This window comes from Sceloporus occidentalis, unplaced genomic scaffold (assembly GCF_023333645.1).
Source record: "Sceloporus occidentalis isolate IW3139 unplaced genomic scaffold, rSceOcc1.0.p SCAF_524, whole genome shotgun sequence".
Lineage (NCBI taxonomy): Eukaryota > Metazoa > Chordata > Lepidosauria > Squamata > Phrynosomatidae > Sceloporus > Sceloporus occidentalis.
Window position 1 is genome coordinate 79358 of NW_028317504.1, and position 16118 is coordinate 95475.

At 60.9% G+C, this 16118-nt stretch overlaps 2 protein-coding genes across 5 annotated transcripts; both read left to right on the forward strand.

The window, feature by feature from the left end:
- Positions 1–207: 207 nt before the first annotated feature.
- On the forward strand, positions 208–6837 carry LOC149271415 (PHD finger protein 23A-like). The gene is made up of 5 exons (XM_089507455.1): positions 208–244; positions 4088–4119; positions 4280–4375; positions 5177–5627; positions 6635–6837. Exons 1-5 carry the CDS (start codon positions 208–210, stop codon positions 6835–6837), a joined length of 819 nt encoding a protein of 272 aa, XP_089363581.1.
- A 1588-nt stretch (positions 6838–8425) lies between these two features.
- LOC149271416 (segment polarity protein dishevelled homolog DVL-2) lies at positions 8426–15949 on the forward strand. Of its 4 annotated transcripts, none has more exons than XM_089507462.1 (15): positions 8426–8586; positions 9728–9824; positions 10330–10415; positions 10493–10608; positions 11187–11310; positions 11553–11643; positions 13029–13098; positions 13277–13416; positions 13974–14050; positions 14189–14271; positions 14342–14476; positions 14590–14733; positions 14838–15005; positions 15126–15350; positions 15525–15949. In XM_089507462.1, the coding sequence occupies exons 1-15, from the start codon at positions 8426–8428 to the stop codon at positions 15947–15949; spliced, it is 2142 nt and encodes a 713-aa protein (XP_089363588.1). The 4 variants fall into 4 exon arrangements, with proteins under 4 accessions (XP_089363588.1, XP_089363586.1, XP_089363585.1 ...); XM_089507460.1 differs by having other exon boundaries at positions 9728–9797; positions 10255–10415; positions 11184–11310; ... (2 more) ...; positions 14618–14733; positions 14838–15014; XM_089507459.1 differs by having other exon boundaries at positions 9728–9797; positions 10255–10415; positions 14189–14256.
- Positions 15950–16118: the final 169 nt, after the last annotated feature.

The window sequence follows — 16118 nt, forward strand, 5'->3', positions numbered from 1 at the left end:
ACCGGGGTAGGGGCATATACTGACAGGACTGGGTAACCTGGGCCGCTTCCAGGGGCGCTTTAGGACGCGGTCTGGGCTACTCGGTTGGGGTAATTTGGACGCATTGCTGCTTCTCACGGTGGCTGCTGCTCCAGGTTGGGGTAGTTTTTGAGCGACTTACTTGACAAGGCCCGTGTTTTGCCCCTGAAGGGGTGTCTGGAGTCGGATATGCTGGAGGCAGCGGTGGGGGAGCCCAGTCCGGAAGGTAAGGGGAGCGGGCATGTGCGCGGTCCGGGGGCCGCAGCCTTAATTTCGGGGGGCGCTCTGGGACTTAGATGTGTTGCATGTGGTTCCAGGGGTAATTGCAGGAGACTGCGGGGCAGAGGATAAAGGCTGGGGCACTTATTAAAAGTATACGGGGTTAAGAACAGGGTCAGAGGGGTAAGCTCGTGAGCCAGTTTTAGGTTTAGGTAGTGGGCGGAGGGGTGGCTTTTAAGGGGTAGTTAGATGGTAGAGACGAGGGGTGGCTTCTAGGGGTAGTTAGATGGTAGAGACGAGGGGTGGCTTCTAGGGGTAGTTAGATGGTAGAGACGAGGGGTGGCTTCTAGGGGTAGTTAGATGGTAGAGACGAGGGGTGGCTTTTAAGGGGTAGTTAGATGGTAGAGACGAGGGGTGGCTTTTACAGGTTGTATATGTGGCTGTTTCCGTATGTTATGAGGGCCGTAATGTTCTGTGAGGGCTGTAGCGTTGGGTTTGGGGAGCCGCTGGGTGTTTGGAGGGCTGTAGTGTTGAGTTTGGGGGAGCCGCTGGGTGTTTGGAGGGCTGTAGCGTTGGGTTTGGGGCGCCGCTGGCTGGTTGGAGGGCTGTAGCGCTGGGTTTGGGGGAGCCGCTGGGTGTTTGGAGGGCTGTAGCCCTGGGTTTGGGGAGCCGCTGGGTGTTTGGAGGGCTGTAGCCCTGGGTTTGGGGGAGCCGCTGGCTGGTTGGAGGGCTGTAGCGCCGGGTTTGGGGGAGCCGCTGGTTGGAGGGCTGAAGCGCTGGGTTTGGGGGAGCCGCTGGGTGTTTGGAGGGCTGTAGCCCTGGGTTTGGGGGAGCCGCTGGGTGTTTGGAGGGCTGTAGCGCGCTGGGTTTGGGGGAGCCGCTGGCTGGTTGGAGGGCTGTAGCGCGCTGGGTTTGGGGGAGCCGCTGGCTGGTTGGAGGGCTGTAGCGTTGGGTTTGGGGCGCCGCTGGCTGGTTGGAGGGCTGTAGCGCTGGGTTTGGGGGAGCCGCTGGGTGTTTGGAGGGCTGTAGCCCTGGGTTTGGGGGAGCCGCTGGGTGTTTGGAGGGCTGTAGCCCTGTGTTTGGGGGAGCCGCTGGCTGGTTGGAGGGCTGTAGCGCCGGGTTTGGGGGAGCCGCTGGCTGGTTGGAGGGCTGAAGCGCTGGGTTTGGGGGAGCCGCTGGCTGGTTGGAGGGCTGTAGCCCTGGGTTTGGGGGAGCCGCTGGGTGTTTGGAGGGCTGTAGCCCTGGGTTTGGGGGAGCCGCTGGCTGGTTGGAGGGCTGTAGCCCTGGGTTTGGGGGAGCCGCTGGGTGTTTGGAGGGCTGTAGCGCGCTGGGTTTGGGGGAGCCGCTGGCTGGTTGGAGGGCTGTAGCGTTGGGTTTGGGGCGCCGCTGGCTGGTTGGAGGGCTGTAGCGCTGGGTTTGGGGGAGCCGCTGGGTGTTTGGAGGGCTGTAGCCCTGGGTTTGGGGGAGCCGCTGGCTGGTTGGAGGGATATGTAGCCCTGGGTTTGGGGGAGCCGCTGGCTGGTTGGAGGGCTGTAGCCCTGGGTTTGGGGGAGCCGCTGGTTGGAGGGCTGTAGCCCTGGGTTTGGGGGAGCCGCTGGTTGGAGGGATGTAGCCCTGGGTTTGGGGGAGCCGCTGGCTGGTTGGAGGGCTGTAGCCCTGGGTTTGGGGGAGCCGCTGGCTTGTTTGAGGGCTGTAGCGCCGGGTTTGGGGCGCCGCTGGGTGTTTGGAGGGCTGTAGTGTTGGGTTTGGGGGAGCCACTGGGTGTTTGGAGGGCTGTAGTGTTGGGTTTGGGGGAGCCACTGGGTGTTTGGAGGGCTGTAGTGTTGAGTTTGGGGGAGCCGCTGGGTGTTTGGAGGGCTGTAGTGTTGAGTTTGGGGGAGCCGCTGGGTGTTTGGAGGGCTTGTAGCGTTGGGTTTGGGGCGCCGCTGGCTGGTTGGAGGGCTGTAGCGCTGGGTTTGGGGGAGCCGCTGGGTGTTTGGAGGGCTGTAGCCCTGGGTTTGGGGGAGCCGCTGGGTGTTTGGAGGGCTGTAGCCCTGGGTTTGGGGGAGCCGCTGGCTGGTTGGAGGGCTGTAGCGCCGGGTTTGGGGGAGCCGCTGGCTGGTTGGAGGGCTGAAGCGCTGGGTTTGGGGGAGCCGCTGGCTGGTTGGAGGGCTGTAGCCCTGGGTTTGGGGGAGCCGCTGGGTGTTTGGAGGGCTGTAGCCCTGGGTTTGGGGGAGCCGCTGGGTGTTTGGAGGGCTGTAGCGCGCTGGGTTTGGGGGAGCCGCTGGCTGGTTGGAGGGCTGTAGCGTTGGGTTTGGGGCGCCGCTGGCTGGTTGGAGGGCTGTAGCGCTGGGTTTGGGGGAGCCGCTGGGTGTTTGGAGGGCTGTAGCCCTGGGTTTGGGGGAGCCGCTGGCTGGTTGGAGGGATGTAGCCCTGGGTTTGGGGGAGCCGCTGGCTGGTTGGAGGGCTGTAGCCCTGGGTTTGGGGGGAGCCGCTGGTTGGAGGGCTGTAGCCTTGGGTTTGGGGGAGCCGCTGGCTGGTTGGAGGGATGTAGCCCTGGGTTTGGGGGAGCCGCTGGCTGGTTGGAGGGCTGTAGCCCTGGGTTTGGGGGAGCCGCTGGCTTGTTTGAGGGCTGTAGCGCCGGGTTTGGGGGGAGCCGCTGGGTGTTTGGAGGGCTGTAGCATTGGGTTTGGGGAGCCGCTGGGTGTTTGGAGGGCTGTAGTGTTGGGTTTGTGAAGCCGCTGGGGGTTTGGAGGGCTGTAGTGTTGGGTTTGGAGGGCTGTAGTGTTGGGTTTGGGGAGCCGCTGGGTGGTTGGAGGGCTGTAGTGTTGGGTTTGGGGGAGCCACTGGGTGTTTGGAGGGCTGTAGTGTTGGGTTTGGGGGAGCCACTGGGTGTTTGGAGGGCTGTAGTGTTGGGTTTGGGGAGCCGCTGGGTGTTTGGAGGGCTGTAGTGTTGGGTTTGTGAAGCCGCTGGGGGTTTGGAGGGCTGTAGTGTTGGGTTTGGAGGGCTGTAGTGTTGGGTTTGGAGGGCTGTAGTGTTGGGTTTGGAGGGCTGTAGTGTTGGGTTTGGGGAGCCGCTGGGTGTTTGGAGGGCTGTAGTGTTGGGTTTGGAGGGCTGTAGTGTTGGGTTTGGAGGGCTGTAGTGTTGGGTTTGGGGAGCCGCTGGGTGTTTGGAGGGCTGTAGCGCTGGGTTTGGGGGAGCCGCTGGGTGTTTGGAGGGCTGTAGCGTTGGGTTTGGGGGAGCCGCTGGGTGTTTGGAGGGCTGTAGCGTTGGGTTTGGGGGAGCCGCTGGGTGTTTGGAGGGCTGTAGCGCTGGGTTTGGGGAGCCGCTGGGTGTTTGGAGGGCTGTAGCGTTGAGTTTGGGGGAGCCGCTGGGTGTTTGGAGGGCTGTAGCGCTGGGTTTGGGGAGCCGCTGGGTGGTTGGAGGGCTGTAGCGCTGGGTTTGGGCAGCCGCTGGGTGTTTGGAGGGCTGTAGCGTTGAGTTTGGGGAGCCGTTGGGTTTGGGGAGCCGCTGGGTGTTTGGAGGGCTGTAGTGTTGGGTTTGGGGAGCCGCTGGGTGTTTGGAGGGCTGTAACGCTGGGTTTGGGGCCGCGCTGGGTGTTTGGAGGGCTGTAGCGCTGGGTTTGGGGAGCCGCTGGGTGGTTGGAGGGCTGTGGCGCTGGGTTTGGGGAGCCGCTGGGTGTTTGGAGGGCTGTAGCGTTGGGTTTGGGGAGCCGCTGGGTGTTTGGAGGGCTGTAGCGTTGGGTTTGGGGAGCCGCTGGGTGTTTGGAGGGCTGTAGCGTTGGGTTTGGGGAGCCGCTGGGTGTTTGGAGGGCTGTAGCGCTGGGTTTGGGGGCTGGTGGATCCTACATTTATTTTTCTCTCTCCCTAGATACGCCGTTGAATCTGAAGTCTGCAGCTCAGGTGAGCGTAAGTGTGTGGTGTGGGGGGCACAATGTCAGAGTGAGCTGGGGTGGGGGTACATTGAATTGAGGCTGAATGAGGCCTTGGGGGGGGTCTTGTAACACGGTTACTCCCCACGTTGCCATATGAAGTGCTAAAGCTTACATCTTTAACCCCGCAGCCTCCACAGAAGCGATCTCGGACTGTCGAGGACTTCAACCGATTCTGCAGCTTTGTGTTGGCGTACGCTGGTTACATCCCATCATCAGCCAAAGAGGTGAGAGGCCTGGGGGCAGTAGGGATGCGGTATGTACCACCAGGGGAAGCGGGGCAGTAGGGATGTGGTATGTACCACCAGGGGAAGCGGGGCAGTAGGGATGTGGTATGTACCACCAGGGGAAGCGGGGCAGTAGGGATGTGGTATGTACCACCAGGGGAAGCGGGGCAGTAGGGATGTGGTATGTACCACCAGGGGAAGCAGGGCAGTAGGGATGTGGTATGTACCACCAGGGGAAGCAGGGCAGTAGGGATGTGGTATGTACCACCAGGGGAAGCAGGGCAGTAGGGATGTGGTATGTACCACCAGGGGAAGCGGGGCAGTAGGGATGTGGTATGTACCACCGGGGGAAGCAGGGAAGTAGGGATGCGGTATGTACCTCCGGGGGAAGCAGGGCAGTGGGATGTGGTATGTACCACCAGGGGAAGCGGGGCAGTAGGGATGTGGTATGTACCACCGGGGGAAGCAGGGAAGTAGGGATGCGGTATGTACCACCAGGGGAAGCAGGGCAGTAGGGATGTGGTATGTACCACCAGGGGAAGCGGGGCAGTAGGGATGTGGTATGTACCACCGGGGGAAGCAGGGAAGTAGGGATGCGGTATGTACCTCCGGGGGAAGCAGGGCAGTGGGATGTGGTATGTACCTCTTGGGTAAGGAGGAAGTTGGGATGCGGTATCTACCTCCGGGGTAAGCGGGGCAGTTGGGATGCGGTATCTACATCCGGGGTAAGAGGGGCAGTTGGGATGCGGAGGAAGTGGCAGGTGGGCGGCGATAACACTTTATGGCTTTTGTCCCCTACAGGAGGGCACATGGACCCCTCCAGGCTCCACGTCTCCTCACAGGACGGAGGAAAGCGACAGCTGGGATTCTCCCGACACCCCGAGACCCCCGTTAACCTCCGAGCGGCCGGGGACCCCCCACACCTCTGACCTGAACACCATCCAGACGTTTGTAATGAAAGCCAAGACCCAGGGCGGGGGTGGGAGCGGGAGTAAGAGGAAAGGCTTGGGGGGTCCCGGAAGTGAGCGCGTGAAGAAGGGCAGTCGGAGGAAGAGACGACAGAGGCACCGAGGGGGAGCGGGGATGAGACTTAGTGATACGGACACTGAGGAGGACGAGAAAAGGGAGCGACCCCTTGGAACTGCCCCTGCCCCACAGCCACCCCCCAGCGCGGAGAGCAGCAGGGATGGCGGGGGCAGCTCGAGCGACGCAGACACACAAGTGATGGATGAGGACATAATGGTGGAATCAGGTGAGATCCGCGGCCTCCTCCCTTAAGACCACTGACCCCGTTACCCCTTGGCGCGGACTGCGGAATGTTTGTCTCTCTCCTCACCCTTGTGACCCCCTCTCTTTCGCTTTCTCCTCACCCTCGTGACCCCCCCTCTCTCCTCACCCTCGTGACCCCCCCTCTCGCTCTCTCCTCACCCTCGTGACCCCCCCTCTCGCTCTCTCCTCACCCTCGTGACCCCCCCTCTCGCTCTCTCCTCACCCTCGTGACCCCCCCTCTCGCTCTCTCCTCACCCTCGTGACCCCCCCTCTCTCGCTCTCTCCTCACCCTTGTGACCCCCTCTCTTTCGCTCTCTCCTCACCCTCGTGACCCCCCCTCTCGCTCTCTCCTCACCCTCGTGACCCCCCCTCTCGCTCTCTCCTCACCCTCGTGACCCCCCCTCTCGCTCTCTCCTCACCCTCGTGACCCCCCCTCTCGCTCTCTCCTCACCCTCGTGACCCCCCCTCTCTCGCTCTCTCCTCACCCTCGTGACCCCCCTCTCTCGCTCTCTCCTCACCCTCGTGACCCCTCCTCTCTCGCTCTCTCCTCACCCTCGTGACCCCCCCGCTCTCTCCTCACCCTCGTGACCCCCCGCTCTCGCCTCACCCTCGTGACCCCCCCGCTCTCGCCTCACCCTCGTGACCCCCCCGCTCTCGCCTCACCCTCGTGACCCCCCCGCTCTCGCCTCACCCTCGTGACCCCCCCCCGCTCTCGCCTCACCCTCGTGACCCCCCCCCCGCTCTCGCCTCACCCTCGTGACCCCCCCCCGCTCTCGCCTCACCCTCGTGACCCCCCCCCGCTCTCGCCTCACCCTCGTGACCCCCCCCCGCTCTCGCCTCACCCTCGTGACCCCCCCCGCTCTCGCCTCACCCTCGTGACCCCCTCTCGCTCTCCTCACCCTCGTGACCCCCTTGGGACCGCACCCCCACTCTCTCTCTGCGTGCCCCCCCTTGCTTGCCCTCCTTTTACCCTGTTACCTCTCTCCCCAGGTGACGATTCTTGGGACCTTGTGACGTGTTACTGCGAGAAGCCGTTTGCTGGCCGCCCGATGATCGAGTGTAACATCTGCTGCACTTGGGTCCATCTTTCCTGCGCGAAGATCAGAAAGAGCAACGTTCCGGACATCTACTACTGCCAGAAGTGCAGGGGGGGGCGTCAGAGCGGGGGCCCGGGGCCCAGGATGGAGCCTTGACACAAGACAAAAGACTTTTTTTAGGGGAGCCCCAGCTCCCTCCCTGGCTGGAGCACAGACTCTTGGGATGGGGGCCCCGACGGAGAGGCGGTGGGCCCCGAGATGGGTGCCGTTACTGGGACTGTTTTCTGGGGGTGGCCGAGCGGGGCGCCAGTCTCGCATCCGCGGGGAGAGTGGGCTGTCCAAGGAGCGGCCCTCCCCCCGCGCACAGCGCCCCCTCCGCTCCCCATGTAAATATTGGCCGAGAGCTTTATTTTTTTCTCCCTCCCTGTAATAAATCCGTTTGTATCCCAGAAATAAATGTTACTTTGTGTAGAGTAGTGCCGAGTATCTCTACCGGTCATCGGGGGGGGGGGGGGACCGGTGGTCTGGGCTGTGGCGGGTTGGGGGGGGACCGGTGGTCTGGGCTGTGGCGGGTTGGGGGTGGACTGGTGGCCTGGGCTGTGGCTTCCTGGGGGGGGGGGTCATGTGTCACTGGCCCGTGGCCTCTCGGTGGGAGCTGTACAGTGGGTAGAACGGGATTATGGGTGGGAGGTCAGGGCTATAAATGGTTAATTTCTTGCCCCAAGAACCAGAGATCCTGCTCCACCTATCTACTGCTCTCTGAGGACACGCAGATGAGGATCTGTGTAGATGATGCTGATACGGAGAACACATGACGATGTAACTTGAGTTGCGTGAATGCAGAGGATGTATCGCCCGCAGAGGATGTATCGCCCGCAGAGGATGTATCGCCCGCAGCAGCGGCGGCGGCGGTGGTGGCGGCGGCCGGGAGGTGAAGCCACACTGTCTGTTGTAATGTTATCACTGAGACTGAAAGCCCATGTGCTCCACCTCCAGCCTGGGAGATGAGGGGCTGGGGGGGGGGGTCACCCCTGAGGTACCCCAGGGGGTAGATCACCCCTGAGGTACCCCAGGGGGTAGATCACAACCCCCCATTCATTTCCCGAGACTTAATAACCCCTTATCCCTGGGGTTTGGGGGGTTCTGGGTATATTATCGGGGGTGGGGGCAAGGCGTGCATTGTTGGGCTCCGAGGCAGATTATGTGGGGTGGGGTGGGGGGGGTGTATATCAGAGGGTATTGGGATACTGTAGCTGTGGGTAGATTGGGCCATTTCAGGGGCACACAGCTGGACACCTTGGGGTAAATCAGTGGGGTTCATTGCCAGGGCAAGGAGCATTGTGGGTATATACGGTCGGGGTATATTATTTAGGTAGGCTGTTGTTTACTTCCATCAGTTGGGCGGGGCTTCCACGGGATACGCCCTTTTGTCTACGCCGCTTATTAGAGGCGAGGCAGCGGCCGCCCGCCCGCCCCAGTACCTCGTGAGTGGGCGGGGACACGCTAAGAGACACCCTTTCCACGTCTCAGGGCCCCGCTGTCAGGGGGCGTGACACACAACGAACACACCTCTCCCTCATACCACGGCCTTTCAGCGGGGCGTGGCGATCCGCATCCTTGCCCTCTCCGCGGCCGGCTCTTGATCCCGCCCTTCGTGCGCGGTGACGTCACACGGCGGCCTGGCTCCCGTGGCGGTGCGGGCTGGTAATCGAGGCCGCGGCTCCGGTCTCCACTAGGCCGCAGGATGGCGGAGACCAAGGTGATCTACCACCTGGACGAGGAGGAGACGCCGTACCTGGTGAAGGTACCCGTGCCGGCAGATGACATCCGCCTGCGGGACTTCAAGGCGGCGCTGGGCCGGGGGCATGCCAAGTACTTCTTCAAGGCTATGGACCAGGACTTCGGGTGAGAGCGACAGCCGACGGGGCAGCCGGGATGGCTGAGTCTTAGCTGCGGCTTTGTCTTTGTAGGGGCGGTGTCAGTGTAGGCCGGTAGAGTATGTCTCCCCCCACTCCTCCTCCGGTGGGTACAGTATGTCTCCCCCCACTCCTCCGGTGGGTACAGAATGTCTCCCCCATCCTCCGGTGGGTACAGTATGTCTCCCCCCCTCCTCCGGTGGGTACAGTATGTCTCCCCCCCTCCTCCGGTGGGTACAGTATGTCTCCCCCCCCTCCTCCGGTGGGTACAGAATGTCTCCCCCCCCCTCCTCCGGTGGGTACACTATGCCCCCCCTCCTCCGGTGGGTACACTATGCCCCCCCTCCTCCGGGGGGTACAGTATGTCTCCCCCCCCTTCCTCCGGTGGGTACAGTATGTCTCCCCCCCCTCCTCCTCCGGTGGGTACAGTATGTCTCCCCCCCCTCCTCCTCCGGTGGGTACAGTATGTCTCCCCCCCCCCTCCTCCTCCGGTGGGTACAGTATGTTTCCCCCCCCTCCTCCGGTGGGTACAGTATGTCTCCCCCCCTCCTCCTCCGGTGGGTACAGTATGTCCCCCCCCCTCCTCCTCCGGTGGGTACAGTATGTCTCCCCCCCCCTCCTCCGGTGGGTACAGTATGTCTCCCCCCCCCCTCCTCCGGTGGGTACAGTATGTCTCCCCCCCCCCCCTCCTCCTCCGGTGGGTACAGTATGTCTTCCCCCCCTCCTCCGGTGGGTACAGTATGTCTTCCCCCCTCCTCCTCCGGTGGGTACAGTATGTCTCCCCCCCCTTCCTCCGGTAGGTACAGTATGTCTCCCCCCCCCCCCTCCTCCGGTAGGTACAGTATGTCTCCCCCCCCCCTCCTCCGGTGGGTACAGTATGTCTCCCCCCCCCCTCCTCCGGTGGGCACAGTATGTCTCCCCCCCTCCTCCGGTGGGTACAGTATGTCTGCCCCCCCTCCTTCCTCCGGTGGGTGCAGTATGTCCCCCCCCTTCTCCGGTGGGTACAGTATGTCCCCTCCTCCTCCTTCAGTTAGGGTGGCAGCAGGGATAACGGACGGATAGACGGGGGGGGGGACCCACGGGGATGTGGTGCAGCCGGTGTCCTGTATTGAGGTTTTCTCTCTTTGCAGGGTGGTGAAGGAGGAGATATCGGATGATAACGCCAAGTTGCCCTGCTTCAACGGCCGCGTAGTGTCCTGGGTGAGTTCTGCCCCGCTCTGGATTTCTGTACATTCCCCCCCCCCCTGCCACATTCCCCCCCTCCACGGCGCCTGGGGGCCCCTCTGTCCCCTGCCACATTCCTGTGCCCAGGAGCCCCTCTGTCCCCCACCACAGCGCCCTCTGTCCCCTGGCACATTCCTGTGCCCGGGAGCCCCTCTGTCCCCTGCCACATTCCTGTGCCCGGGAGCCCCTCTGTCCCCTGCCACATTCCTGTGCCCGGGAGCCCCTCTGTCCCCCGCCACAGCGCCCTCTGTCCCCTGGCACATTCCCGTGCCCGGGAGCCCCTCTGTCCCCGGCCACATTCCTGTGCCCGGGAGCCCCTCTGTCCCCCGCCACAGCGCCCTCTGTCCCCCGGCACATTCCCGTGCCCGGGGCCCCTCTGTCCCCTGGCACAGCCCCATGGGTCCCCTAACATTGGCTTTCTTTCTCGTTGCAGTTGGTGTCCTCTGAGAACGCGCAGCCTGAGCCACCGCTGCCGCCGCCGCCTCCTCCAATCACAGAGCAGAGGCAGGAGCCCTCCCCGGTTCCCCCCCCGCTCCCTCCCCCTCCTGTGGAGAGAACCAGCGGCATCGGAGATTCCCGTCCGCCGTCCTTCCAGTAAGTTGCGGGAGGTCGCGCGCCGTCTCGCCGGGGAAGAGCGGTCTCTTGATTTTCTGCCTCTCTCTTTTCCGCAGCCCCAACCTGTCTGGCAGCTCCGAGAACCTGGATCAGGAGACGGAGACCGAATCGGTGGTGTCTGTGAGGAGAGAGCGCCCGAGGAGGAGGGAGAGCAGCGAGTCGGGTGAGGGCCGTGGGGCCACACTGAGGGGAAGGGGCATGTTCTGGGGCAGGTAGATGAGTGATGAGAGAATAAACTGAGCCCAGCGGGGCAGTCACTGCCACATCCTTCCTTCCCTGAATACGGAAGAAGAAATCCAGTCCCTGGGGGCAGTTTCCCGGGGTATTTAAGGTCACTGGAGGAATAATGAGGATTGGCGCCCCCCCCGGGGCTACACGGCTGCTAAACACAAAGCATATCACGCTCAGCCACTCAGCGGAACCTCAAGAGTCTTTTATGTCTCCTGACGCCCCCAAAGGAGGGGGGCGGTGGCCTCCTGACGCCCCCCCAAAGAAGAGGGGCGGCGGCCTCCTGACGCCCCCCAAAGGAGGGGGGCGGTGGTCTCCTCCTCCTGACTCCCCCAAAGGCTGTCCGATGTTGCCCTGGGTCAGCAGCGCCTTCCACATCTTTCCTGTGCCAGGCATGTCGTGTGGTGGCTCTGCGTCCAATTGCCGGTGCTCGGCACGCGTTGACGAGGTGCCCCCAGTGGGTTCTCCCCCAGGGGCAGGATCTGGCGTGATGGTAAAAGGGGCTGTTTGTTTTACCAGGAGTCGGCCGAGGGGTTAACGGGCGGATTGACCGTCACCTGGCTGGTTATGAATCTTCATCCACGCTCCTCACCAGCGAGATCGAGACCAGCATCTGCGACTCGGAGGAGGACGATACGATGAGCAGGTGGGTCTACGGCTGCCGAGGGCTTTGCCTGGCCCCTAGCGGACTGCCCTGCGGCTGCGACAATATCCCTCCGTTCTGTTAACCCTTTGCCGAGACCGGTTATTCTTCTCTTGCTTTTTTGTTCCTCGGCTGTAATTCCTCCCCAGGGCACAGGACGCGCTGTCCTCGGTTTCTGAAAGTGTCGGAATTCTGGCGTGCAGTCGCTTTGATTTCTGTTAATTGTGATCGCTTGTGGTCTGCAGGTTCAGCAGTTCTACGGAGCAAAGCAGCGCCTCGCGACTCCTAAAGCGGCACCGGCGCAGGCGCAAGCAGCGCCCCCCCCGGCTAGAGAGGGTGAGTGGAAACTGCCCTCTGTGGGGCAATATTTTGTTTATCTTGCGCTACGTGTAGAATGATAACAGGATTCGGACACAGAAGAATATTTACATACGGTATATACGGTAAAGGAGCGGATTCCGCGCAGGCCCCCCAGTGTTTAGCTATTTGTAAGGGGGCAGGTGCACTGGGTATCACTCGGCTGCGTAAAGGAGCCCCGGGCTGCGGAGATTCTAATTTATATTCTGTAAGAGCCGTTGGATGTGGGGGTATTATATAATCTATAAGAGCCGTTGGATGTGGGGGTATTATATAATCTATAAGAGCCGTTGGATGTGGGGATATTATATAATCTATAAGAGCCGTTGGATGTGGGGGTATTATATAATCTATAAGAGCCGTTGGATGTGGGGGTATTATATAATCTATAAGAGCCGTTGGATGTGGGGGTATTATATAATCTATAAGAGCTGTTGGATGCTGGGATATTATATAATCTATAAGAGCCGTTGGATGTGGGGATATTATATAATCTATAAGAGCTGTTGGATGCTGGGATATTATATAATCTATAAGAGCCGTTGGATGTGGGGGTATTATATAATCTATAAGAGCTGTTGGATGCTGGGATATTATATAATCTATAAGAGCCGTTGGATGTGGGGATATTATATAATCTATAAGAGCTGTTGGATGCTGGGATATTATATAATCTATAAGAGCCGTTGGATGTGGGGATATTATATAATCTATAAGAGCCGTTGGATGTGGGGATATTATATAATCTATAAGAGCCGTTGGATGTGGGGGTATTATATAATCTATAACAGCCGTTGGATGCGGGGGTATTATATCATCTATAAGAGCCGTTGGATGCTGGGATATTATATAATCTATAAGAGCCGTTGGATGCTGGGATATTATATAATCTATAAGAGCCGTTGGATGCGGGGGTATTATATCATCTATAAGAGCCGTTGGATGCGGGAATATTATATAATCTATAGCAGCCGTTGGATGTGGGGGTATTATATAATCTATAAGAGCCGTTGGATGCTGGGATATTGTATAATCTATAAGAGCTGTTGGATGTGGGGGTATTATATCATCTATAAGAGCTGTTGGATGTGGGGGTATTATATCATCTATAAGAGCCGTTGGATGCAGGGATATTATATAATCTGAGGCATTAGATACGGGGCTATTATATAATCTAGATTATATAAATGCCGTTGGTATATTGTATAATCTATATAGCGATATGATATAACAGTGTTAGATGTAGGGATATATATATAACACTATAATAGCATATATAATTTATGAAGTCCAGTGGATGTAGGATATTGTATCTATATGAGCCGTTAGATGTCAGCTGTTCTCTTTTCCTTATTCCTCCCCAGGCCTCCTCGTTCAGCAGCGTCACGGATTCCACGATGTCCCTGAACATAATCACGGTGACGCTGAATATGGGTGCGTGTTGGATCTGCAGCCGCCGAGGCCCCCCCATCCCACCGGCAGATGCTTAGCCTGAGCGGGCAGCGCGGGGGAGGGGTGACGCGTGGCTCGTGTTATGAGATGATTGGGGCACCGTGGCCCCGGCGGTGGGGTTTTTGGGGACCCGTTCTCACTCCCGTGTGTCTCCTTTCAGAGAAGTACAATTTCCTGGGGATTTCCATAGTGGGGCAGAGTAACGAGCGAGGGGACGGAGGGATCTACATCGGCTCCATAATGAAGGGAGGAGCGGTGGCCGCTGATGGACGGATCGAGCCTGGAGACATGCTGCTGCAGGTGAGCCTGCTGTCAGGAGGCTGCCCCCATGTACCCCCCCTCCTCACGCTGTATGTCAGGAGGCTGCCCCCATGTACCCCCCCTCCTCACGCTGTATGTCAGGAGGCTGCCCCCATGTACCCCCCCTCCTCACGCTGTATGTCAGGAGGCTGCCCCCATGTACCCCCCCCTCCTCACGCTGTATGTCAGGAGGCTGCCCCAATGTACCCCCCCCTCCTCACGCTGTATGTCAGGAGGCTGCCCCCATGTACCCCCCCCTCCTCACGCTGTATGTCAGGAGGCTGCCCCCATGTACCCCCCCCTCCTCACGCTGTATGTCAGGAGGCTGCCCCCATGTACCCCCCCCTCCTCACGCTGTATGTCAGGAGGCTGCCCCCATGTACCCCCCCCTCCTCACGCTGTATGTCAGGGGGCTGCCCCATGCACCCTCCCTCACGCTGTATGTCAGGGGGCTGCCCCCATGTATCCCTCCCCATGCTGTATGTCAGGGGGCTGCCCCCATGTACCCCTCCCCATGCTGTTATGTGGCACCTCACGCCCCTCTTAACTTTTTTCAGGTGAACGACATCAATTTTGAAAACATGAGCAACGACGACGCCGTGAGAGTCCTGAGGGAGATCGTCCATAAACCCGGGTGAGTGCCGCGGCCCGCAGCGGGGGGGCAGTTCCCAAGGAATTGGGGGGGCGCGCGTTCACAAGGAATTGTGGGGCAGTTTGCAAGGAACGGGGGGAATCTCCTCTCACTCGCTAATTGCCCCGGTCTCTCTTTCAGCCCCATCGTCCTGACTGTGGCCAAGTGCTGGGACCCCTCTCCCCAAGGCTACTTCACCCTCCCCCGCAGTAAGTGGCCCCCGCGTTGGCATCTGCTCTCCCCGATGTGTCCCCTCACTGCGCCCGCCACTAAAGCTCCCCTCTCTGCCCTCAGATGAGCCCATCCAGCCCATCGACCCGGCCGCCTGGGTGTCCCATTCCGCAGCCCTTAGCGGATCGTTCCCTGTGTACCCGGGGAGCGCATCGATGAGCAGCATGACCTCCAGCAGCTCTGTGACGGAGACCGAGTGTAAGTGCTGAGCCGGGACAGACGCCTGCCCGGCTCCGGCCCCTCTTTCCGTCGGTGTGTTTGAGCCCCTCTTTCCGTCGGTGTTTGAGACCCCCTCTCTGTGCCCCCTGCAGTGTCTCGCCCGGCTGTCTCGCTCTTCAGTCTGTCCATACACACGGATCTGGCGTCTGTCGTGAAAGTCATGGCCTCCCCGGAGTCCGGCCTCGAGGTTCGGGATCGCATGTGGCTGAAGATCACCATCCCCAACGCCTTCCTAGGTGAGACCTTGTAGCTTGGACCCTGTGGTGCCGGCGGATGGGCCCCCGGGGGCCACTTGCGCTCCATGATAGGAAGTAAAGTCTCTGACCGCGTTCTTCTCCAGGCTCGGACGTGGTGGACTGGCTCTATCACCACGTGGAGGGCTTTCAGGACCGCAGGGAGGCGCGCAAGTTCGCCAGCAATCTGCTGAAAGCAGGGTTCATCCGCCACACGGTCAACAAGATCACGTTCTCCGAGCAGTGCTACTACATCTTCGGGGACCTGACCAGCTGCGAGAACTGTGAGTGTGCCCCCTGCAGGGCGACGCGGGCGGGAGGCAGCCGGGGGGAGGGGTATAAGTTCTACGTACCGTGTCCCGCCGCCGGCTCACTGCTCTCTCCTCTCGTCGCAGATATGGCTAACCTGTCCCTGAATGACAACGACGGCTCCAGCGGCGCCTCGGACCAGGACACGCTGGCCCCTCTTCCGCTTCCCGGAGCGTCTCCGTGGCCCCTGCTCCCCACCTTCTCGTATCAGTATCAGGCCCCCCATCCGTACAGCACGCAGCCACCTGCCTACCACGAGCTCTCCTCCTACAGCTACGGCGTGGGCAGCGGCGGGAGCCAGCACAGTGAAGGTGAGTTGGGGGGTGTGGGGTGTCTGTGTGGGTGCGTGGTGGGGTGTCTGTGTAGGTGCGTTGTGTGTGCATGGGTGGGGGTGTATTTGGGGGGGGTGTGTGTGTGGGTGGGCGAGCGGCACTCGCTCTGTCCTCCCCGTAGATGGCGCTAACGATCTCCCCCTCCCCCCGCAGGCAGTCGCAGTAGCGGCTCCACTCGCAGTGATGGCGGTCACGGCGTCCAGAAAGACGAGCGCCCCGGCGCGGGGGCAGAGTCTAAATCCGGCTCCGGCAGCGAGTCGGAATATTCTACCCGCAGCAGCCGCAGGAGAGCCGGAGGAAACAGCAGCGCGGCCAGCGAGAGATCGACTGCCTCTCGCCCTCATCATCACCCTCCTTCTCTCCATTCCTACCCCGCACCCGGACTTCCTCTCTCCTATAACCCCATGATGGTTATGATGATGCCTCCACCCCCGCTCCCCCCACCCTCCTCGGTGCCCCCGGGGCCACAGCCCTTAGTCCGGGACCTGGCCTCGGTCCCGCCTGAGCTCACTGCCAGCCGCCAGTCCTTCCACATGGCGATGGGGAACCCCAGTGAGTTCTTTGTCGACGTCATGTGAGTGGGGAGGAATAATCGGGTTCCCTCCTAGTGCCTTTGTTAGTTAATGCAGAATAATTCCTCATTGAGTGAGCGGGGCGTTCTGTGGCCCTTGCCTTCCTGTATAACAGAAATAACGGGGCGGTTTCGGAGCCCGACTTCCTCTGCCTGTTATCTGGAGGCCGGGTGGA